Raw genomic sequence first — 23,781 nt, 5'->3', positions numbered from 1 at the left:
AGGAGTATATGAGTGTGAACCCCACAACTGGGTGTATATGAGCATGAACCCCAGCCCGGGGTGTGTGTGTGAGTGTGAACCCCACGTCCATGAGTGTGAGCCCCCCATCCGGGGGTGTGCACAGGTGTGAACAGCTCACTGGGTGTATTGCCTGTCCACAGCCCAGAAGTGGCCCAGCCCCTCCCATTGAGTACTGCAGCAGCACATAGAGAATGAGGCATCGTGTGGGGTGTCACCTAGGAGTTGTCATCTGGGCACCAGAAAGCTGTCTGTGTCCTCTCCCACTCCAGGGCACCTCTGTGTGCCCCCTTGGGGTTGGGCCACTTCCCCTAAACATCAGCCCTAGGGAACAGCTGCATGAGCAATCCAGGCCTGGCACACATTCTTGGAGCCTAGTAGTTGCTCCTTGGACAGTTGTCACTGCCGATGGAGGCCCCTTGAGGCGCTGCAGCAAGAGCACAGGAGAGCTCCAGAGCTGGGGGCCTGTCCACAGGAAGGGACTGTTTCTGCATCATTACAGCCACAAGAAGGTTGGTGGAGCCCACAGAGGAGCTGGCATTGGGCGGGGAGAGAGGCTGGCACAATCAGGCAGGCTCTGGTGAGGGCCTGGGCTGTGGGAACATGCAGAGGAAGGCACTAAACTACCACGTGTTGTTGGCAGATCGTGGACAGCCGACTGTGGTTCCAGCTGGACTGTGGCACAGGCCCTGGCATCCTGGGCATCTCGGGTCGTGCCGTCAACGATGGGAGCTGGCATTCGGTCTTCCTCGAGCTCAACCACAATGTCACCAGCCTGTCCCTGGACGACAGCTACGTGGAGCGGCGTCGGGCACCGCTCTACTTCCAGACACTGCGTGCTGACAGCGCTATCTATTTTGGGGCACTTGTGCAGGCCGACCCGGCCCGAAGCCTGGCCGATGCACACAGCACACAGGTGCTCAGCGGCTTCCAGGGCTGCCTGGATGCGGTGGTGCTCAATGGCCACGAGCTACCACTGCAAAACAAGCGCAGCAGCTTCGCCGAGGTGGTGGGACTGACTGAGCTCAAGCTGGGCTGTGTGCTCTACCCAGATGCCTGTGCACGGGGTCCCTGCCAGCACGGGGGCAGCTGCAGTAGCCTGCCCTCCGGGGGTGAGTGCTCCCTGCCACATGAGGATGAGTGCTCCCTGCCATGTAGGGATGAGTGCTCCTGCCAGGTGGGGGGGAATCCTGCATTCTGGGAGTGAGTGCTCCCTGCCATGTGAGGTAAGTAATCCTACCAGATGAGGGGGAAGTCCTGCCTTCTAGTATGAGTGCTCCACGTCACATGGGTGAGTGCTCCTGTCAAATGGGAAGTGGGAGGAGTTCTGCCTTCTAGGTTGAGTGCTCTCTGACACATAGGGTGACCGGGGAAGCACCTGTGTCTGCTGCTCTTCACTGTGCTCTGCCGCCCATCACTCGAGGCAGCGGGTAACACCCAGATGTTGGGGGTGCCTGGGCCTCTTCACATCCAAGGGGGCACCAGGAGGGCACAAGCTGCCTGCATCTCAGCAGCAGTCTGGCTGCGCACTGGCCATCTGTGCACAGCCTGAATGTCAGGACAATGTTCTGCTCCCCGCAGGGCTGGGCTGAGGCCCTGCCTTGGAGGAATCCAGTCCAAAAAGGAGCAAGTCAAAGGCTTCAGCAGGGGATGTCCTGGCCCAGCTCATGTGCTGGCTTCCTAGGAGAGTCAGTGTGCCCCGGATTTGACTCAAAGGTTTCAAAGCCTTCACACCCTCAGGAATTAGAATCCTGAGTGCAAGCACACCTCGAGCAGCAGGGGGTTTCACGTGCTCCTGAACACAAGTGGGGTCACTGCTCTTTTCTAAATCCTCACAACCGGTCAAAAGTGGCTCCTGCTACTTCCTGACCATGCCTATGTGGGCAGATGGTCCTATTGAAGTCTCGGTGCCCTCTTTCCTAAAATAACGTCAGTTTGGCATTGTTGTCAGATTAAATGAGAAAATGCATGAAGAGGTCTTAGCACTTTTCCTGCAGATCTGCTGCTATTCTACATAAAGGTTTTTCTTTCTTTTTTTTTTTTTTTTTTTACAATCTGCACTAGTCCAAAAAAGCTAATCCCTTTAGGGCTATAGGGATGGTTCAACCAGATGGACCCCATGCTCTGTCCCCCCTGGGAACCATCCTCCCTAACCCCCCCAGGAATGACTCTCAAGCATAGAACTACACCAAGCCCCACACTGCAGCCCCAAAACAACAGGCTCAAACCCTTTTACTAAGATGCTGAGATTAACTAACTGACTTATCCCCTTTCATTTGCAATAGTGCTAAGATGCTCATGGCCATCAGATACTGTGGGCGAGCTCTTGGCGATCATTTCCTTAGTGTTCCATGGCAGCATAGTGGCACTGGGCAGGCACTGGGCACAGTAGAACCCTGCCCCTCTTATTGGAGGGTGACTTGGCCCCAGAGGGTATCTGGTGCTGCACATCACCCTCTGTGATACTAGCTCCCTGGAGCTGTGGGGAGTAATCCAAATGAGCCCAAGACCACCACAATTATCCCATAGAAAGGTCTGGGAACCAGAAGGCTGGGCTTGCCGTCACATGCAGTCACTTGCCAGGCTGCACCCTTGCACCAACTTCTGACTTCAACCGTACCCCCAAAGCTGGGTTACTGATAGGAGTCCTGATTTTTTCTTCTTAGTCCTATTTGATCCTTCAGAGAATGACTGAAAGTGACTTTAAACCACTAATCATTAAATCACTTGGTCTCATGATGGCCGACTTGTTTATAAGATAAAAATTATTAACAATGGGACCCAAGCAGGGATAATGAGGTCATAAATAATACCTTGTGAAATCAGGTCAATTTTGATCAATGAGCCTTTCACGGGAACTAACAATAGGTACCACTCTTGTGACATAAAAAAGCAACCATGAGCCAGAGCTACAGCACAGAGCAACCTGCATAACCACACAAGGGAGGCATATTCCGGGCAGCTGTCCACAATGGGGTACAGCTCTGAGTCTTCACTGCTCACATCTTCTTGGAAGTGCGGGAAATCCTAAGAGTGTCCTTCACCCCAGAAGAAGACTCTCTTCACCCAGACCTGACCTGCACCGGGTCAGGGGATGGAGGAAAAGGGTACAGACGCTGATACCCACTGAGGCTCCCGTGAGCAGCTACCTCCCCTCAGGCTTGCTCCAGCTCCCACTGAGGAGTCAGACTGGGCAGAGATAGCACAGCCTTTGGGTCCTGTTCTTTTGGACTTAGTGCTGAGGGTGGGGCCCATCTTCCTGCCCACCAGTCTCCATCCAGGATCTGGACCCGTTCTCATAAGGAAAAAAAATGTGTAGGCTTTTTTCCTCTGAGATCAGGCACAAGACAAGGATGCCCACTCTCACCACTCCTCTTCAATATAGTACTGGAAGTACTTGCGATAGCTATTAGACAAGAAAAAGAGATTAAGGGCATCCAGATAGGAAGGGAAGAAATCAAACTCTCACTATTTGCAGACGACATGATACTATATCTAGAGAAGCCTAAAACCTCTACTAAGAAACTCTTAGAAACAATAGACTTATACAGTAAAGTTGCAGGCTACAAAATCAATACCCAAAAATCCATGGCCTTCATATATGCAAACAATGAGGCAGAGGAAAGGGACATGAAAAAAGCAATCCCATTCACAATCGTGCCCCAGAAAATCAGGTACCTCGGAATCAGCTTAACCAAGGAAGTAAAAGACCTTTACAAAGAAAACTACATAACGCTACTCCATGAAATCAAAGAGGACATGAGGAAATGGAAACATATACCCTGCTCGTGGATAGGGAGAATCAATGTTGTCAAAATGGCAATACTCCCTAAAGCATTATACAGATTCAATGCGATCCCTATAAATATACCCATGACATTCTTCAAAGAAATGGATCAAGCAATCCTAAAATTCATATGGAATAACAAACGTCCAAGGATAGCTAAAACAATTCTTGGGAAAAAGATGATGGGAGGCATCACCATCCCCAACCTCAAACTTTACTACAAAGCAGTAACAATTAAAACAGCATGGTACTGGAACAAAGGCAGAGCCGTAGACCAATGGAACAGGGTGGAATATCCCTACACACAACCCCAAATGTATGACCATCTAATCTTTGATAAGGGAGCAAGAGAAGTGAAGTGGAGCAAGGAAAGCCTCTTTAACAAATGGTGCTGGCACAACTGGACAACCACATGCAAAAAAATGGGTTTAGACCTTGAACTGACACCATGCACAAAAGTCAGATCAAAATGGATTAAAGACCTCAACATTAGACCACAAACCATAAGGTACATTGAAGACAAGGTCGGCGAAACCCTCCACGATATTGAAGATAAGGGTATCTTCAAAGGTGACACGGAACTAAGCAATCTAGTAAAAACAGAGATCAACAAATGGGACTACATTAAACTAAAAAGCTTCTGCACCGCAAGAGATACAGTGACCAGAATACAAAGACTATCCACAGAATGGGAAAGGATATTTACACAATACCCATCAGATAAGGGGTTGATATCAATGGTATATAAAGCACTGGTTGAGCTCTACAAGAAGAAAACATCCAACCCCATCAAAAAATGGGGCAAAGAAATGAACAGAAACTTTACCAAGGAAGAAATACGAATGGCCAAAAGGCACATGAAAAAGTGCTCTACATCACTAATCATCAGAGAGATGCAGATCAAAACAACCATGAGATACCACCTCACACCACAGAGACTAGCACACATCCAAAAGAACAAAAGCAACCGCTGTTGGAGAGGATGTGGGGAGAAAGGGACCCTTCTTCACTGCTGGTGGGAATGCCGACTGGTTCAGCCCTTCTGGAAAACAATTTGGACGACTCTCAAAAAATTAGATATTGAATTCCCATTTGACCCAGCAATACCACTGCTGGGAATATATCCCAGAGAATCAAAAAAGTACAATCGAAACAACATCTGCACATGTATGTTCATCGCAGCACTGTTTACAATAGCCAGAATCTGGAAAAAACCCGAGTGCCCCAGAACGGATGACTGGTTGAGGAAACTTTGGTACATCTATACAATGGAATACTATGCAGCTGTTAGAAAAAAGGAGGTCAAGAATTTTGTAGTTAAGTGGATGGGCATGAAAAGTTTCATGCTGAGTGAAATGAGTCAGAAAGAGAGAGACAGACATAGAAAGATTGCACTCATCTATGGTATATAGAATAACAGAGTGGTAGACTAACACCCAAGAACTGTAGAAATAAGTACCAGGAGGTTGACTCCATGGCTTCGAGGCTGGCCTCACGTTCCGGGGAAAGGTCAACTCAGAGAAGCGATCACCAACTACATTGCAGTCGAAGGCCATGTGGGGGAAGGGAGTTGCGGGCTGAATGAGGGCTAGAGACTGAGCACAGCGGCCACTCAACACCTTTGTTGCAAACCACAACAGCTAATTAGAGAGAGAAAGCAGAAGGGAATGCCTTGCCACAGTGGCAGGGTGGGGTGGGGGGGAGATGGGATTGGGGAGGGTGGGAGGGACACTGGGTTTACGGGTGGTGGAGAATGGGCACTGGTGAAGGGATGGGTTCCCAAACTTTGTATGAGGGAAGTGTGAGCACAGAAGTGTATAAATCTGTAACTGTACCCTCACGGTGATTCTCTAATTAAAAATAAATAAATTAAAAAAAAAATGTGTAGGCTTCACAGTGCTACTTTTCAAAGACTAGCAAGGGAATCAATTCATGGGTACTTAGGGGGAGACTCCCAAGTGGTGCTCAGACCTTGGGGACCCCAGTGATTCTCAGCCAGCCAGGCATGTGGTTCAGTGGCCAAGTTCAGGGATGCAGTGCTGCTCAGACCCCACCATGCCAGCTTCACTGAGGCCGCAGCTGGCAGCTGGGGGACTGTCTGGTGCCAGGATTGAACCAGGGTTGGCACGTAAGCATCATTCACCTCACCATCATATACTCTTTCCAGTCCTCAAGGGCACTTCCAAGGTGAGATGTGTCCCAAGTCCAAAATGACCAGTTTGCTGACCATCTGGGGCACCTGTCTCCTCCAACCTGGCCAAGAGGAATGAGGCACAGACATTGTCCAGCCCAGCTCCAACTCTTATCTCTCTCTCTCTCCAGGATATCAATGCGCCTGCCAATCCCAGTTCACTGGGAGCAACTGTGAGTCAGAGATCACGGCCTGCTTCCCCAACCCCTGCCGCAACGGAGGCTCTTGTGACCCCATAGGAAACTCATACACCTGCAGCTGCAGAGCTGGTCTCACCGGAGCCACGTGAGTGCATGAGACTGTGTGGGCCTCTGTCCACGTGAGTGAGGGGACTGTGTGGGCCTCTCTCCACGTGAGTGAGGGGACTGTGTGGGCCTCTCTCCACGTGAGTGAGGGGACTGTGTGGGCCTCTCTCCACGTGAGTGAGTGACACTGTGCAAGCCTCTCTTATGTGAGACTATGTAGGCCTCTCTCCATATGAGTGAGGAGACTGTGTGGACCTCTCTCCATGTGAGACTGTGTGTGCCTCTTCACATGAGTGAAACTGTCAGCCTCTCTCGGTGTGAGAGCATGTGGGCTTCTCCATGCTGCTGCTGCTGAGTCAGGGCAGATGAGAGGGTCATGTGGAGCACTGACTCGGCAGCCCTCCCCTAAGAGGGCTCTCCTGGCTCCAGTGCTAGCAGCCTTCCTGGTGGGGAGTCCTGTGCCATTCACAGTTTTCAAGGCATTCTTTTATATTCCATGTTTTTAATAGGATCCCTCCGTCCCCTGCCATTAGGAGAGCAGTTCTTCCAAAGATAATCCCTCTGAGCACTACCATTTCCAGTAAATTCTGAACACACCTGCTGTCACATTTCCTGGATTCTTAGAAGCCGAGTATCCCACCAAGACGTGAGAGAAAGTGAAGTGAAGGGGTGCAGTCAGAGGGGACACCTGAGTCTTTCTCAGAGCCCTGTTCTCGCTCTGTCCTTGATGGTTTGAGAATATCTATATGATATTCTAATCACAGATCAGTCTTATGCATTCATTAGAGCAATTCTCCCGAGGACTTTCCCAGGAAATACTTAGCCCACTTTAAATAGTTGGGCGTAATTTAAAGTAATAAAGCTGCATTTATTCTTAAATACTCTGTGATTCTGACTAATTTCCGACTGACCTGGCCTCAATCTATTCAAATTAGGATGTCTGAGTACATTTTAAAAGGTGGATTACTGAAAATATAGGTGATTGAGTCTTTTAAGTGAAAAGATCAGAACAATTGTGGAAGTAGAGCTAAGAGAAGAAGGAAAAGGTCTGTGTTCTCGAGGTTAAACTCAAAGAATCAGGCCTCAGTGCTTGCCATGTAATGACTCCGAGCTTTGAAGAGAATGAAACTGATTGGATTATTCATTAGAACCCTTTCATCCTCTTTCCTCCTCACCACATTAGCATTAGCCGTCTGCATAGCAGACTCTGGAAGACGTGTAGCTTTGTCTCCGGACCCCTACCTCTTTATGCCATTCCCCTGACCCTACAAGATGAACTACCAGATGAAAACATCAGAAAAATAGAGTTTTTGCTCTCCTGCATACAGGTTCACAGTGTGCTTCTGAGAACAAAGAGGGTCAAGGATAAAGTAATAGCAGACTGGTCTTTATTTCTCATTCCTGCATTGGGCATTTGGTGCAACATGAGAAATGGAATATATGTCACCTCTAAAATTATAAAATGTTAAATTCTGTGCCCAGTGGATTGGAGACTCGTGACTTCCAGCATGTCTCCTGTGTCTACCTACCTCCTGGTGGAAAGGGTACTAGGGACTGTGGACAAGGGCTCCAGAGATGCACTTTTCTGTGGAATGAAGACTCTGGCCTCTGACTCCCCCCTACACACACCATCTCTCACACACTATCTCATAATGTACCATCTCACATTAGCCATGTCCCACAAACACACCACCATCTCCCACACACACACTGTCTCCCACACCCACAGTCTCCCACACTCACACCGTCTCCCCACTCACACTGTATCCCACACTCACATCTTCCACACTCATGTTGTCTCACACCATTTCCCACACGTACACCATCTCCCACACTCACGCCGAGCCCCTCCAACCCTCCCTCCCCCACGCGCGCGCACACACACACAGACACACAGCACAGTGGTCCAGAGCTCTGTGCCTCTCCTCTGCCGGAAGATGATGGCGGGCTTGTGTTCTGTGCACAGGTGCGAGGAGGACGTGGACGAGTGCGCGCGGGAGGAGTGTGAGAACGGGGGCGCGTGCGTGAACGTGTTCGGCTCCTTCATGTGCAACTGCACGCGCGGCTTCGTGGGCCCGCGCTGCGCGCTGCGGCCCGTGCTAGTGCCAGACATCCAGGCGGGCCCGGCGTACGTGGGCAAGGAGGAGCTGGTGGGCATCGCGGCCGTGCTGCTGGTGCTCCTGGTGCTGGTGGCGCTCTTCGCCGCCCTGCGCAGGAAGGTCTTCCGGCCCCACTACTCTCGCAACGATGCCACGCTGGTGCGGGACCCCGCGGCAGCCGCGCTGCTGCGCAAGAGCAATGGCGGCCCCTTCCGCGGCCTGCGAGCCCCCCGCAACGTCTACCAGGAGGTGGGGCCGCCGCAGGTGCCCGTGCGCCCCATGGCCTACACCCCCTGCTTCCAGAGCGACTCCCGCGGCCACCTGGACAAGCTGGCAGCCGAGGCGCTGGGCGCCGAGCACCAGGAGATGACCACCTTCCACCCCGAGTCCCCGCGCATCCTCCCCACACGCCGCGGCGTGGCCGTCTGCAGCGTGGCCCCCAACCTGCCCACCGTGTCACCCTGCCGCTCAGACTGTGACTCCATCCGCAAGAACGCCTGGGACAGCGGCACCGAGAGTGAGTGCACGGGGGATCCCGCTCATTCGGTCCTGCACCGTCTATCCGGGGGCCCTTAGACACAGGCTGGGGACCCCTGAGTGGAGGTGTGGCTGCCATGAATGAGACACAGCCCAAAGGAGTGCAGTGTGGAGGGAGAGGAGGGTTGACACAGCAGAGATGGCCATCCAGTGAGGCCCCGGGGTGCAGGGAGAATGGTCCCTGTTCCTCCTGGCTGCCAGCCAACCTACCTGTCCCCGACACTGTGTAAGGGAGTTTCGGGACACCCACATGAATACCACTCAGAGAGTCCAAATGAGACGTCTATGAAAGAAGCTGGCGACCACCAGTCCACTAGCATCTCAAAGAACCCAGCCACGGACAGTGAGGGATGAGTTTAGAAAAGCAGCATTTACCTCCTAGTCAGACAGTGGGTACAGTGGGTGAGGGGTGGCAGGAGCTGTGATCAGCCAAGCAAGTTACAGAGGCAAAACGAGCCAATTCCTGGGGAAGCTGGTGTATGGTCATGGAGAACAGTTGGCTCTCGGGCTATGGGGCACAATCACGATGCAGGGGGTGTTGATTCTAGGAGCTGACCGTTTGTTTATGGACTGTTCTCTTTAGGGGGCCGGAACAATGAGGAGAGTCTACCTTCCTGAGAACAGGCAGGGGCAGCAGAGCCCTCAGCTTAGCACCCTTTCACCCCATTTCTGCCCTATGACCCCAGCATCTTGGTCGTGGCCTATAGCCACTGGCTCTCCCCCACTCCATGTTCTGGGCACCCATGGGTGAGAGCCGCTGGGTGGACAGCAGATAGCAGCCTTCCTGCACCTGGGCTGCTTTGTCTCTGTCCACCTCCACCCAGACCAGTGCTTCCAGTCTCTGTGGCACACACATCCTTCCTTGCTAGCATGGCAATTTGTTCACTAGCGACACCACACCTCAGGCCCGGGCTCATTATTTACTTGTCAACTCAAGATGTGGTTTGGTTTCCTTGCTTGCTTTAGCTTGTCGGATAGCAAAGTTGGGATGCACATCTGTGTGAGTGTGTGTGTGCATGTGTTAGAGTGTGTGTGAGTGTATGAGTGTATGTGCACATGTATGTGTGTGCGTGTGTGTGTGCAGGTGTAAGTATGAGTGTGTGTGAGTGCATGTGTGTATGTATGTGTGTGCATGTACATGTGTATATGTGTGTAGTGTGAATGTGTGTGCATGTATCTGTGTGTGTATGTGTGCATGTGTGTGTGCACGTGTGTGAGTGTGCATGTGTGGGTGCACCAGGCTGTCTTTGTGTGGCCCTGAGGGATGAGCATGCCCTGCAGTACACAAAAGATGAGGTGGTGCTGCCCTCTAGCTAGTCAAGCCTGGAATTGCACTTGCTCCCCAAGAGGGAGTTGGGGTGAGTGAAGTACATTCCTGCCTGAAAAACATGTGTGCCCATTTTCTTTCTTTTTTCCTGATTTTTTTGGCCACACCCAGCAGTGCTCAGGGCTTATGGCTCTACACTCTGAGATCACTCTTTCTGGGACTTGGGACCATACGGGGTGCCAGGGATTGAACCTAGGTTGGCTGTGTGCAAGGCCAACACCGAGCACGGTCACCCTGCAGTTCCACTATAATGTCCTTCTCCAGAGTCAACGCTGCATGGCTCAGCTCTGGTGCCAGGGGCTGTGGCCCAGCACTGCCCCTCCCAGGAGGGACCAGCTGTGGGGGCTGCTCTTGCCCGCCGCAGTACACTCTGCTTCTCTAAACATACCCAAGCGCCCACAGGGGCCCCGGACAGGCTGGGCAGGTGCAGACAGGCAGCGGGTCCATCTCTGTTCTCTCCCACTGTGCACACAGACAAGGCGGCTGACGAGGCAGGAGACGTGACCTGTTTCACCAGCAGCACCAAAGGCAGCAGCTCCGAGGTGCAGTCGCTCAGCTCCTTCCAGTCAGACTCGGGGGATGACAATGGTGAGTGGTCCCTGGGGGCTTCCTCTGATGGGGCACCCACATCCCTCATGCCTCAGGGTCCGACAGATGTGCTGCGTGCGGGGCCCAGCACATGGCAGAGAAACCCACCCGGGTTGGCTACCTTGGGTGTTGCCCCCGCTCCCACCTTTGGTGAGTCGGAGCCAAGGCTCCTTCCGGGGAACCCCTCTTCCCAGAGCACCACCTTTAACCCTCCTTCCCGGAGCCCCCTTCCCAGGGCACCCACCTCCTGCCCTCTTTCCTTCCCGGAGCCTCCTTCCCCGAGCACCCGCCTCCAGCCCTCCTCCTGGGGAGCCCCCTTCCCAGGGCACCCGCCTCCTGCCCTTCTTCCTTCCAAGATACCCACATCCAGCCCTCCTTCCTTCCCTGGAGCCTCCCAGATCCTGGGTGCACAGCTTCGGGGTTGAGAGAGAGACCTCAGCTCTCTCTCTCTCTCAGGGGAGGAGAGTTCATCTGGGCTCCTGAGTGTCATGTACCGGAAGCCAGTGAAAAGAGTGCATCCTTTCATCCTGAGGGTTGTGTGTGGGTCTTGGGGCTGGGGTGCTGGGGGTGGGGGCGCAGACTCCTGAGCTGAGGGTGCAGCAGTAAGAGGGAAAGTGGGTCTCACATGCCAGGGAGCAAGGAGGTCTCAGAGGGGTTAGCTGATGGACATGTCTTTTCTGGGCATGACCGCCTGACCCACACACACACACACCTGCTACATCAGAGAGCAAAAGAGTGGCTGTCTCTGTGCCCCAGCCACATCCAGGACACTGGCACAGCCCACCTGACTCTGGGCAGCAGCCTCCAGGGTGGAGTGAGCGGTGAGGCTGCTCCTGGCCCCGCCAGATCATACACAGAAGTCCCAGAGTAAGAGCTTCCCTCCGGCAGAGGTGCCATCTGGTGTTGCCCTCGGCTCTGTGTGTGTGTGTGTCTGTGTATATGTGCACGTGCGCGCATGCACGCTCACACTTTCATAGTGCCCTGAGCATTCTGGGGTGCTCCATGAAAGTAGGCCCAGACATTGGTCTGTCCACACTGACAGGGAGGCAGCACTGAGCTGGACTCACCTTCCAGTGTCCACCCCACCCTTTGAGTCTTGCTGCCTGTCTCCATGCACGACAGGTGCCCCTCGTGCGGCATGCTGTCAGGCCTAGCAGGGGCAGCCCACGCTGACCTTTGCTCACAAGCCTTGCCCAGCACATCAGTCAAGTCCTCAGCCCCAGAGTAGGGGTGGGGCAGGTCTCCGTTTGCTGGGCCAGGAGTCTCCGGGGGGCAACGGTCTGGCTCTGCACCCTGAGTAGTCACAGTGTCCCTGCTCTGGGAGCACGCGCTCCAATGTCCGTGGGGGCTGCGTGCATGATGGGAAGTTAGAGATGGAATTTGCCAAGCATCACTGACCGCGTCCTTCTCCTTCCCACCCTCTTCTCTGCCTCCAAGCGTCCATAGTGACTGTCATTCAGCTTGTCAACAATGTCGTTGACTCGATAGAGGATGAAGGTACTTGCTTGTTTTCCTCACCTTCGCTGGGTAAAGAATGTTCTTCAGAACGGGGGGTGGTTTGGGGAGCAGGGTCATGGGTCGGCAGTAGGGCACGTGCTTGCATGTGTGAGGCCCAGGGTTAGGGTTCAGTTCCCAGCAGCTTCTGGATCGGCCTTTCATGGTGCCGGAGCCAGGCCAAGCAGTGCTCCGGGGCTGCTCCCAGCTGTGTGTTGAAGGGTCAACCCCGGGGTGGCTGGGGTCGAACCTGGGCTCCTGCGTGTACAGCTTGAACTGACACTCAGCTCTCTCTGACCCTGGATCAAAGCAATGTCTAAGTTTGACAGCAAAGGCAGCTTATTTCTCATACGTGGGCCTCTCTCTCTGAGGAAAGCCTTCCAGGAGGAGGGCAGCCTGTTCAGACGGGTCACTCCCAGGAGCCCTTCGGGCAGGAACCCATGTGGCCTACTCAGGGGCTGCTCCACCCACAAGTGTGAACTTAGTGACCCAGTGTGTCCAGGGACTGTCAGGGACACACTCCATTTCCTCAGTAATAGTGGGGGGGGCTAGGCACTCTCCATTCTCACAGCACCCCTGGACAGTGTGGGGGGGTCACTCAGTGCTCAGAGCATCCCTGGACAGTGGGGGAGTCTCACAGCTCCCTGGACAGTGAGGGGCCACTCAGTGCTCACAGTGCCCCTGGACAGTAGGGGTATCTCACAGTACCCCAAACAGTGGGGGGTCTCTCAGTGCTCACAGCTGCCCTGGTCAGTGGGGGCTCAGCTCTTTGGGCTCTCACAGCCCCTCTGTCCTACCCTGCGTGCTCTCGCCTCACTCTTGCTTATGTTTGAACAGTGTCTGTCATGGACCCAGGACAGAACTACAACCGAGGTGACCGGTGCCCAGCAGCGCCTGTGCCCTCCTCCCTGAGCTTCCAGCTTCCTTCTCCTCCCTCTCCTCCCTCTGAGCCTCTTTGGTCTGAACCTGCATGTTCCAGGGCTGGGGCTGGGGGCTGGAGGGGAACCTACGTCCCTCCCACACCTGTGCTCCTGGGAGGTGCTGCCACCTGCTCTTTCCTCCCTGGCATGCGTCCCTGCCAGCATGTGGCTACCAGGCCCCGCACGTGTGGGTGGACCCTGGAATGCCTCGGGCTCCCATGTGGTCCTGCCTGGTGCCTGGCCAGTGTGTGGCTTTGCCCGGGGACTCCAGGAAGGGACCGCGGCAGGCGGGCTGTGTACCCAAGGCTGGGAGTGACGTGGAGGCCTTTATCCCACAGCCTATCACTGGGACACGTCAGACTGGATGCCAGGCGCGCGCCTGTCGGACATCGAGGAAGTGCCCCATTACGAGAGCCCGGAGGCTGGGCCCGGGACAGCGGGCACTCGGGAGCTGGAGAGTGACTACTACCTGGGGGGCTACGACGTGGACAGCGAGTGCCCGCCGCCTCCCGATGAGGACTTCCTGAGCCGGGACCAGCTGCCACCACCGCTGCCTGAGGACTTCCCGGAGCAGTACGAGCCCCCGCTCAGCGGCAGCCTGAGCCCAGGCCGCAGGCACCGAGCTCACTTCCACCCCAGCCAGTACCTGCCACCCCACGCCTTCCCCCATGAACCCGACCCCGCCGGACAGGCAGGGAACCCCTGTGACTTCAGTACTTTCACCATGCCTGTGTGCCCGGGTCCCGAGTCCAGGCGGCCTCCAGAGAGCCGCAGAGGCACCTCAGTCCCGCACGAGCCCCAGGACTGCAGCAGCGACGTGGGGGCAGAGCTAGGCGGGGACCACCTGCACCCTCCCTTTCTGGAGGTACAGCACCAGACCCAGGTGTAGGGCGGGGGCTCCCTGGGACGAACTGACAAGAAAGGCGGAATGGGCGGCTGGCTGGGCTGGCCAGTGGGGGGAGCCGAGGCGCAGAGAATAGGCGGGCCCGGACCTGAGTTCTGAGTGGCCCGTGGACCCTGCGGGGCGCCCCACCCTTCACCAGCACACAGGCACCCAGGTGTGGAGGGAGCAGTGGGCCCACCCAGGCCTCGGGTCCTACTGGGGGGTCGCTGCGGCGTCGCGTTGGGGGGATGAAAGTAGTTTCTATGGATGCAAACTAGTTTCGTAGGCAAAAGAGAAATGTGTTAGTGGATGAGTAAGAAAATGGGCTGAAGCCGTTAAAATCAACTTTTAAAGAATTAAGCTGCCTGATTTTCAGCTATAAAATTAGGTTTGGATAAAATGCTTAGTATGCTCGGTTATTCCTATTTGCTTCTGTTAAGCATCCAGTGTCACGGAGCCAGGTTTTCTGATCTCTGAGGAAAATGTCCGTGAAGAGCAATACGAGGAGATTCAGGGTTTGTTTGTGGGTGGGGAGAAGGTCAGTGGCTCAGCATGAGAAGAGTGTGATTATCTGTGTTTCCCAACAAGCGTTCCTGACTCTTAGGTGGACTCCAGCCCCGAGACAGGAATGCCTTTGCTGGGAGAGTCGGAGCTGAACAGGAAAAGCTTGTATTTTCTTATGTTGTTCTCTTGAACAACAGCCATTTAGATGCGTAATCAGAATTCACAAATTGTCTGCAGGAGGAGGCTCGGGGGGTAGAAAAGACTCCCCGAGTTCCCACCCAGGTAATCACAGTTCTCCATGCGACAAAGAAGAGGTCCGTGTCATTCGGCTCGTGCCACTGCTGGAACGGGTGGGCAGTCCCCGTGTGCGGGCAGGAGCCCGGCCCAGCCGTGGTGCTCTCAGAAGAGTCCTGGAGACTGCAGCCCCGGCCCTGCAGGTGCTCTACCCTCAAACTTGATCGAGTAACACCAAATGCCACCGTTTACTCCAGTTGGGTTAACTTTGCTTTGGTACTGCCATTTATATTTCCTAAAAGCAAAACTGCTTTTTTTTTAAAAAAAAATGCAGTCTTTTGTTAGAATTTTTCAGAACTAAACAACTATTCCAACAACGTGGAATGTTTGGTTCCACCCAGAAGCCTCTCCTGGCACATGTGAATTTGAACCACGTGTTTCCCAAGTTGGCAGGAGAAACCTCCAGAACGTGGGAGAAGCCCAGCAGGAAGAGTGTGGAGCGGGGGTCGGCTGGTGACATGGTGACAGCCAAGCACCATGCATGTGACGGTGGGAATGCACGTTTGCACATCTGCTCAGTGGCAGATCTGAGTGTCCATGGTTTCTGCCGATGTGGCACTGACCTCAGTCTGTTACAACTACTCAGACACTTCCCTTGTTTCCGCTTCCTCAACCCACTTCTTTGTAGGAGTCAGTGTTTCTGAAGATCAGTGTTAAAAATCCCTTTTCCTTCCTGAATTCACACACTTCCAGACCCCCAGCCTCTCTCGCTCAGACCCCTCATGGAAGCTTGTCCACACTGTGGTCTTGAAATAAATGAATCTCACTCAGGCTGCTTTGAGAAATAACGTCTTCACTAGTTTAATTTTGTGAGAAGCACATTTGCAACAAGCAGAGAAAACGATGAATTAATGGTCTAACAGAATCACTGCTACACTTTCAAACATGTAGTGATATAAAGGACATCAAAATAAAACCAACCCTCTGTCCCTCCCCCAAAGCACGGCTGCTCCTGGGGAGAAGACCGAAGCCCTCTGGAGGAACAGAAGTTCTGGGAAGACGGCTCACTGCCCCAAGCTATGCAAACCGTCCTCTGGGTCATGTTCTGTCTCTGTAGAGGCTGCGCAGCCACCGCACCCCCACCTCCACCACACACACACACACACACACACACACAAACATACACATACACACATGCACGCACGCGTGCACACACATGCACACGCACACACAAGCATATATACAGAGGCTTCTCTCTTCATCCACTGCCTTTAGACATAGGATGCCTTTCACTCCACAGAAAATCAGATTTCCCAGTGGGCTATAAGGAAGATGGGGCGCGGTGGGGTGAATGCAGTGGCAGAGCTGGAAGGATCCCTAGGACCACTAATGTCATAAGAGAAGTGGGGTAGTTGATTGGGCTCGGAACAATCTGCCCACCCAACCTCCCAGTACAGCTCCCTGCCACCGTGGGGTCCACCTGCTGCCGCTGGACCATGTGATACCCAGCACTCCCACTCTGGAACATGCTAGAAAAGAGGACTCTGGAGAAGCCTCATCAGCCTCTTTGCAGCCCTCCCTCCACCACTCAGGAAGGGAGGTAAAGATGCCACATTCTTTGGATTTTTATGAAAATACTGCTTTTGCCAAATGAAGATTTTCTAAAATGGGCTGGAGTGATCATTACAGAATTAAACTCAGGCCAGTCACCAAGTCCAGTTGGATTTGGGTTACATTAGCTGTTGGGGTGTTTTTGTTTGGCTTTTTGTTTCCCCACCAGTCTTGTGTTTGCTCCTACCTCCTCCACCATGACAAGCCACATGGAAGCCAGTTCAGCCAACTGGTGTGTCTCCCTGCCTGGCACCATGTGCCTCCCCGGGGAGGCAGTTCACAGAATGAGGCGGGCGCCTTCCTGGGTGTGCATGGGCCTGGGAAGTGCAGCAAGACTGCCGATGTCTGTTGTATTTATGCAAAACGGGCTGTAAAAGGAATGAATCGCTGCTTAATTTATCCACTCTCTTGGGCGAGTATTTTGCTGCTGAGTTCTGTCTAGGCCACTTCCATGGCTCATGTCTTGCCAGGCCACGAAAGGGGCTTCGGGACATCCAGGTGAAGTCTGAGGACTTGGGCTGCAGTCAAGCAGAGGCTGGTGTGACAGCCTGCGAGAGGTCCTCACGCCTCTGCCTGGAACTCACTTGGAATCACCCTCAGGAACACCTGCACCTCCGAGAAGGGAAGTCATGCACGCCCTTGGAGAGCCTGACTCCTTCCTGTCCAGCACCCTGCCTCTCAGTGTGTGTCTCCACAGTGAAAGCCAGAATGAAGAGCAGATCCCTAAGGCCCAGGGGATGCTTGCTTCTGTATGAAACAGTAGGAAGAGCCGGTGCCCTGCCAGCCCATGATTCACAGGAGACTCACACGCTCCACGTCCAGACTTGATTTCCAAACCAGGGAAACGGAGAGGGGGAGGAGGCACTTGTTCAGCCTCATCATTTTGGTGGGTCAGTGCCCTAACCAGGTTCGATCCTGTGCAGGCACTGAGGCGCTTTTCTGGTCCAAGTCTCCAAGCTCTTTAAGCTTCCGGCCGCATTTGGGTGTGGCGTCAGCTCGCATGGAGCCCACTGGCTCCGAGAGAGGAAAAGAAGCAGTTTCTCCTCTTGCCCCGTAACGAAAGCAATAATGATAAGTGCATCATAGTCCACAAAGGCCATAGTTCGTCTTCCAGTGAGGGGAGGCCTTGGAGGGTTGTGTCCTCTGTTGTGTGTCACGTATATTGCCCGAAGCGTGTGCCATGGCTCCTCCCAGCAGGCCGACCTGGAATCACCACCTCGGAACACTCACGAGCCTGAGCCACAGCCCGGGGAAGTGACTCGTGTGTTTAGAAAACAGAGCAGTTCCTTTTCAGCTGTGTCTGAAAGGCTGTTTTGTGAACATGCCTGAGCAAACAGCTGTTTGTGAAAGATGGATGTTCTGGTATGTAAAATGTTTATGAGATTGTACATAATGGCTTCCATTTTCCAGAGTTTTCTAGATGCTGTACTTGATGCCAATCAGGATGCTTTAACTTGGGGTGGGCGGATAAAATGCTGATTCATCATGCTGTTGGTTTGCAAACCTTTGAGGTAACTACACACACACACACACACACACACACACACACACACGAGATTTTAGATTCAAATATGATGCTTTCTAATCATTTAAAATTGTACTGTAGCCTTTCTTTGGTTCTACTGTTTTCAGTTGGCTTTCTCTGTTTTCATGAAAATGTTTTAATTACCCTTTTTTAAAAGGGGTGTGTTGCCTGGTGAGGAGGTGCCCAATTTCCATTTCAGATACTGGAGGAAATGGGTCACTTCTGCCCCCAGTGGTGAACTCGGTGCCCCTCTCCTGCCACCCGCCACACCTCTGCGAAGGATGGCCTGGCCCCCACTGTGGAGAAGGAGGTGCTGTGTCACTGTCAGGGCCTCCAGTCTTATGTCCTTTTCTTTAAAAAAAAAAAAAGACAGAAAAGTAAAACAAAATGGACAGCCAAAAATAAAAATTAAATGCACACATAAAAAACCAACAGTGTACAGGTTTGTAACTGCTGAACTTTGGTGGTTAAACAAGTTTTCAAGTAAAAAAAAAAAAAACTGAAGTGAGCAGTTGTGCGGCTCTCTGTCCGTGTCCCTGTGTCTGTCTGGCTCCGTGAACGCCTGCTGCTGCACTGGTCCTGGGCTCCTCGTGCTTCCTCTGGGCAGGGCCCTCGGCTCTTGCCTCGGAGCCCGAAAGTGGGGGAATTGTAGTCCCTTCTGCAGATGCTCCCTTCTCCAGTGCTCTTCCCTCTCGCCCCCAAGATAACTCCAAATTCTGTGGCATAGTTGGCAGGGGGTTTTTCCACCAAATACCTCTGGACCAGGCTTCTTAAACTTTCCACTGATGATCCCTTTTTGCCCTAGAAATGCAACCCAGCAGACGTTCCCAGAAACACCTCGGGTTCATCATACAGTTGATCATGAAGTCATTTCTGGGCATTGCATGTTTAGAAATCCTGTACCATTGCCAAATTTTTACAGCCCCCACATTCACTTCTGTACCCCATATGGGGTCACAACCCATGGTTTAAGAAGTGAGATTCTGGAACATCTCCTACCAAAGGAAAGTCAGATATTTGGGGGTGGAAGAAAGCACGGGCAGGTAGTTCCTTGGAGGAGATCCCCTCGAAAGTTGTTTTGAGGCTGGAAGGACCCAGAGTGAAGACCCCTCCCCTCCCGTGTGTGCTGCACTGGGCCCTGGATTCACCTGTGGCTTCCGCAGGGGGCTGAAGTAACTAGCAGCTGAGCAAGTTGGCCTGTGGCCTTGGCCAGGATCTGTGGTCCCTTACTCCTGTCCCAGCTGGATGAATAACTAATGGTAGTCCCACCACTTGTGCCCCTCCCCTGCTCAGGCTCCCCATGAGGGGGGGTCTCCTCTCGTCCAGCTTCCAGCTGGGGCCTCCCTGGCCTCAGGGGCTGATGTCCAGTGTGGGCTTATTTCAAGAAAGTCAGGGGAGTGTCCAGAAAGGGAAGGCCCTCAGCCCCTTTCAGTCCTTTCAATGCCACCCAGCGCTGTGTCCAGTGCCCAGCCAGGCCTCCCCGTTCTGCGGACCAGTATTCCTAATAGTGGTCTCCCCCAGCCCCTGCACCCAGTCCCCCAGCCTTCCAAGATGACGCCAGACAAATCCAGATGTGGGGGAAAGGTGACCATTTGCTGGGTGGTCTTCACCCCTACCTCCCTCTGCTGCCCCCCCTTCAGGGGCCCTTGGGCACAACAGCAGGTGGCACAGGCAGGTCTGCGGAACAGGCGCATCTTCGCTCTCACTCTGAGCTGCTCTTACTCTGCCCGTTGTCCCCATTATAACCAGGTAGAAGCCTGTGGGGCTTCAGCTGTCTGTCCATGGACCCGGCAGGCTGCCTGAGGCCCACAGCCTAATGTTCTGTTTTTCTTCTCACTACAAACAAGTTGAGTGTGGCATAGCAGGGCCTCAGGCCAGCTTCTCCTTGGTCATGTGCCCTGCCCACCTGTCCTGGCAGGGAGGGGGACTGGGCAGCAGGCAGGGGCCTCCCAGACTTCCGGACCAGAATGAGTTTGGGGTAGGCCTGGGTGAAAGACTTTACAACCCACTCTATGAAACATGAGAAATGCACTGACTCAAGTGAAAGCTTCCAGAAGTTCTGAAAAAAAAACTCCTGAGAACAGATTTCATATTTTGAGGGCCATTAGGAGTTGCAAAGCTGGTCACGGTTACCCACACTTCCACTTTGGACTCAGTTCATCCATCTTGCTGGTTCTTTCTCCAGAACTTTCCTGAGGCAGGTGAAAGGAAGAGACTCCGTCTGTCTGAGATTTATGGTTCCCTTTTTCACTCAAGGTGAAGACAGCAGAATTCAGAACACTACACATATCTGATGCATGAGACTAGATTAAATGTTGAGCCTCATGATAGATGGAGCTAGAATTCATGTCAGACCTGCTACAAATTGCTTGTGATGAGAAACTATGGGATTCAGGTAGGTATGTGCTTTGCCCGGGAGGAGACACATCACCTCAGAGAGAGAAATGGGCAGGGACAGCGATAATCCCATGTTTCTTTTTGTGAGCAGTCGGCACTTACTCATGACCATAAGCTCCATATTTGCGGTACAAAATGGCCCCAGGTTTTCACTGCAAAACAGTCTGGCTGTTGTGTGTGGCACTTAGCAATCAGATTGGGGAAATACGGCTGGGCAAGTGAAGCCAGCCAGGACACTCTGGTTAAGCCCTGGGTGAGAGCCCAGAGTGCTACAGGGCAGAGAGCCCGGTCGGATTCTGTGGCTGCTTTCCTCACAATCAAAGTCAAACCGGTTGTCCACCCGCGGTAGAGCCTGATGGTCACCACTGCGCTGGGCTAGCTTCGCAGGGAGGGCCCAGACTTGTGGGGTTCTCAGAAACCACCCAAGTGAGTGACAGGGGAGGACCCAGCATCCTTACTGGATGGATTGGGGGGCCATAGCTGGCTGTGCTCAGCCCGAGCACGGGAACCCTTTCACATGTTTTCTGTAGAGTTGGGCAGGGCACGCTGTGCGTGCACAGAGGCAGAGGCGAGCCAGGAAGAGGCGGGCCCAGGTGCGCATGCAGGGGCTCCTGGGACAGTGCTCTCCCGGGCCGCCGGAGAGCGCTGGAGCCTCGCAGCCTGAGGGACACTGTGAGGTGCCCTGCGGGAGGCTAGGAAAAGACTCGTGGGGCCCGCGGCGCTCTGGCTGCCTGGGACGGGCTCTGCCGGCCACAGTGCCTGAGGGTCGAGTAGAAACACGCAGGGTGCCCACAGGGAGGCGACGGCGCATCCAGTCGGGCCCACAGGCCTCCGGGGGCATGTCTTACTGTGCCCACGCGTGCCTGATGCGCCCCACATGCGGGGGTGTGTCTACATGTGCCTGACACTCCCCACGCGGCGGGGGCGTGCCTACGCGTGCCTGTCGTTCCCCATGTGGTGGGGACAAGGCGGGGGCGTGCCTACACGTGCCTGCCGCCTGGGGTGGGGCGTGGCTCTGTAGCGCACCTGGAGCACTGGGTGCCCGAGGCCAGCGGGTGGTCCTTCTCCTGGTCTGGCTGCTGCGGGGAGCCGGGAGCCCCCCGCAGCCTCCAGCAACGGCCTGCGTGACCTGCCTGCTGGGCCTGAAGACCGCGCTGCCCACATCTGCGCTGCCCCAGAGCGGACACCAGGGCCACCCCACCCTCCGCGGAGCCCAGGTGAGCTGGGGCCTGGGGCCCGCCCCGCCCCGCCCCCTCAGCCCTGACCCCCAGTAAAGCGCCCTCAGTCCTGAGCCCCCAGTAAAGCCCCCTCAGCCCTCACCCCAGCCCTCCCTCAGCCCCGACCCCACGGCCCCCACCTCAGTCCTGACTCCCCAGTCCCCTCAGGCTTGGCCCTCCCAGTCCCTTTCAGCCCCAACCCCCAGTAAACCCCCCTCAGTTCTGACCCCCCTCTCAGCCCCGCCCCCAGCTCTGCTCCTCACAGTGGCCGTCCCATGCTGGCCTGGGGACGTGGGGTCAACACTGCAAGTCCAGGGGGAGCCCGGGTGGGGCTGAGCGCAGGCCGCTTGGTCATGGTCGCTGGGAACGGGCTGGGTGCTCCCTGTGGAGTGACCGGCCAGTGGGCGCACGCGCGGGTGTGGGCCGGGAGCGGGTGGCGGCCCTGTCAGCTCCTGCAGCGCGCGGAGGAGGAGCGCGTCCTGCTCTCCCCCACTCGGGAAGGAGAAACTTCCCCTTGTCCCTCCTGGGCCCAAGAGCCTGCACGAGCCTCCCAGTCTTCGGGCCGGGCTGCGGCCGGGGTGAGCACGGAGCCCGCTCGCAGTCCCCTCACGTCGCTGACCGCCCGGGAGTTTGCTGTCTGGAGTCCAGCGTGTGGCTGGAAGGGCGAGGACAGGTCGCCTAGGCCGGAGCTCGGCCTTGCTCATGCCTGTGGGGCAGGAGGTGTCCGCCTGCTTTGGCACACACTCTGCGTGGTTTCCGGAACACTGCAACGCTGACGTGCCGCTGGACCGGCCCGCGGGACAGCTGAGGAGCGAATGAGGGGTCTCTGCTCCAAGGAGGCCAGTGGTGTATAGAAGGTGGATCTGATCAATTTTTATTTTTGGAAGGTTTGTGTTGTTTTTCTTAATTGAATCACTGAGATGTGCAGTTACAAAGTTGTTAATAATTGGGTTTCAGTCATATAATGTTCCATCACCTGTCCCTTCACCAGTGTGCATTTCCCACCACCAGTGACCCCAGTTTCCCTCCCTTCCCCAGAATACTTCCCTCCTCCCTCTCCCTCTCCCTCCCCCTCTCTCTCTCCCTCTTTCTCCTTGTCTCTCTCCCTCTCCCTCTCCCTCTCCCTCCCCCCTCTCTCCTTATGATTTACAGTACAGGTACTGAAAGGTTATCATGCTTGTCCCTTTACCTACCTTCAGCACTCAGTTTAAGAAGTTTTAATCCCTACAGTCAATCTCACTGAGTGAGGCTGTTCTCAGCAGGTGCCCAGCAGGTAGGAATCTCTTGCCTCTGGTCACCCCTAAAAGCCATGAGGATTCAAATGGAAATAAATGCAAGCCGGCTGTGGATTAGACTGAGGACACAGGGACAGGGCAGGGATGGTCCTGTCCCACTTGGAAGCCTGGTCTGGTCAATCTTGACTTAGTAATGTTATAGCATCAGGCAACTTATTTAATATTTCTGATTTCAAGGTACAATGAAGATTAAAGTACTGGCTAATGGTATGTGCTCAACACATTTCAGTTCCCCCAGCCCCTCTGTTGAGAGTTCTGGCTTCATTATGTTTCCTCTTACGAAATCGTTATGGCCCATTCTAGATGGGAAATGACACTGTCATATTTGTGGAAAGGTTAATGCTGGAAAAGAAGAGTTCATTCTAGAATGCAGTTACAGCTTCAATTCCTATGACAGGCTCCTTAATTCTAGTTATGAGCAGATGCTGCAGAAGTCACCTGAAAGCCAGGTACCCAGCTGTGCCCACCATTAGTTAGTAGACGCCAAGCTGTGGGCTGTCAGGAGCAGAGGCAAGGCTGACTTTGAAGCAGGAGAAACCTTATTATCCATCAGGAACAGTGGACAGCAGGAGAAACCCAGCAGCTTTTCTATCTAGCATTCAGACCCTGGGAGTCCTATTAACAGCATTAAATATCATGCATTTGCATGGGTTATTTCCCTGATCAGAATTCAGGGGCCACCACTCTGCACTTGGGGGTTCTAAGAGAAGGCCTTCAGGGTGTGCTGACTAACGCAGGTGTTGAGTCAGGAGGGCCTTGAGGTGGACAGATCCATTAAAGCACTCCCTTTTGGGTGGTTGGACTACAGTGATGCAAGCCCGGTTCTTTCTGCACATGGAATGGGTGTCAGGCACAGACATGGCAGAGATGCAGCCTCCTGTGGACTTCCAGGTCAGAACCAAGATACCT

General features: G+C 54.1%; 1 protein-coding gene across 6 annotated transcripts in view; it reads left to right on the top strand.

Annotated features, from left to right (window-relative positions):
* The window catches only part of FAT3 (FAT atypical cadherin 3), a 267,114-nt gene extending 248,625 nt beyond the window's left edge, over positions 1–18,489 (top strand). For 2 of the 6 annotated variants that reach the window (XM_055133233.1, XM_055133232.1), the window contains 7 exons: positions 662–1,130; positions 6,128–6,281; positions 8,208–8,857; positions 10,679–10,792; positions 12,230–12,289; positions 13,124–13,159; positions 13,545–18,489. In XM_055133233.1, coding sequence (XP_054989208.1) covers positions 662–1,130; positions 6,128–6,281; positions 8,208–8,857; positions 10,679–10,792; positions 12,230–12,289; positions 13,124–13,159; positions 13,545–14,095 — 2,034 coding nt within the window. In that variant the 3' untranslated portion in view covers positions 14,096–18,489. Of the gene's footprint in view, positions 1–661; positions 1,131–6,127; positions 6,282–8,207; positions 8,858–10,678; positions 10,793–12,229; positions 12,290–13,123; positions 13,160–13,544 lie in introns of those variants that run through there. The other 4 variants (XM_055133235.1, XM_055133234.1, XM_055133236.1 and 1 more) reach the window with 3 other exon arrangements.
* Positions 18,490–23,781: the final 5,292 nt, after the last annotated feature.

This window comes from Sorex araneus, chromosome 3 (genome assembly GCF_027595985.1).
Source record: "Sorex araneus isolate mSorAra2 chromosome 3, mSorAra2.pri, whole genome shotgun sequence".
Taxonomy (NCBI): Eukaryota; Metazoa; Chordata; class Mammalia; order Eulipotyphla; family Soricidae; genus Sorex; species Sorex araneus.
Note: the sequence above shows the minus strand (reverse complement) of the source record. Positions and strands in the feature narration are given on the sequence as shown.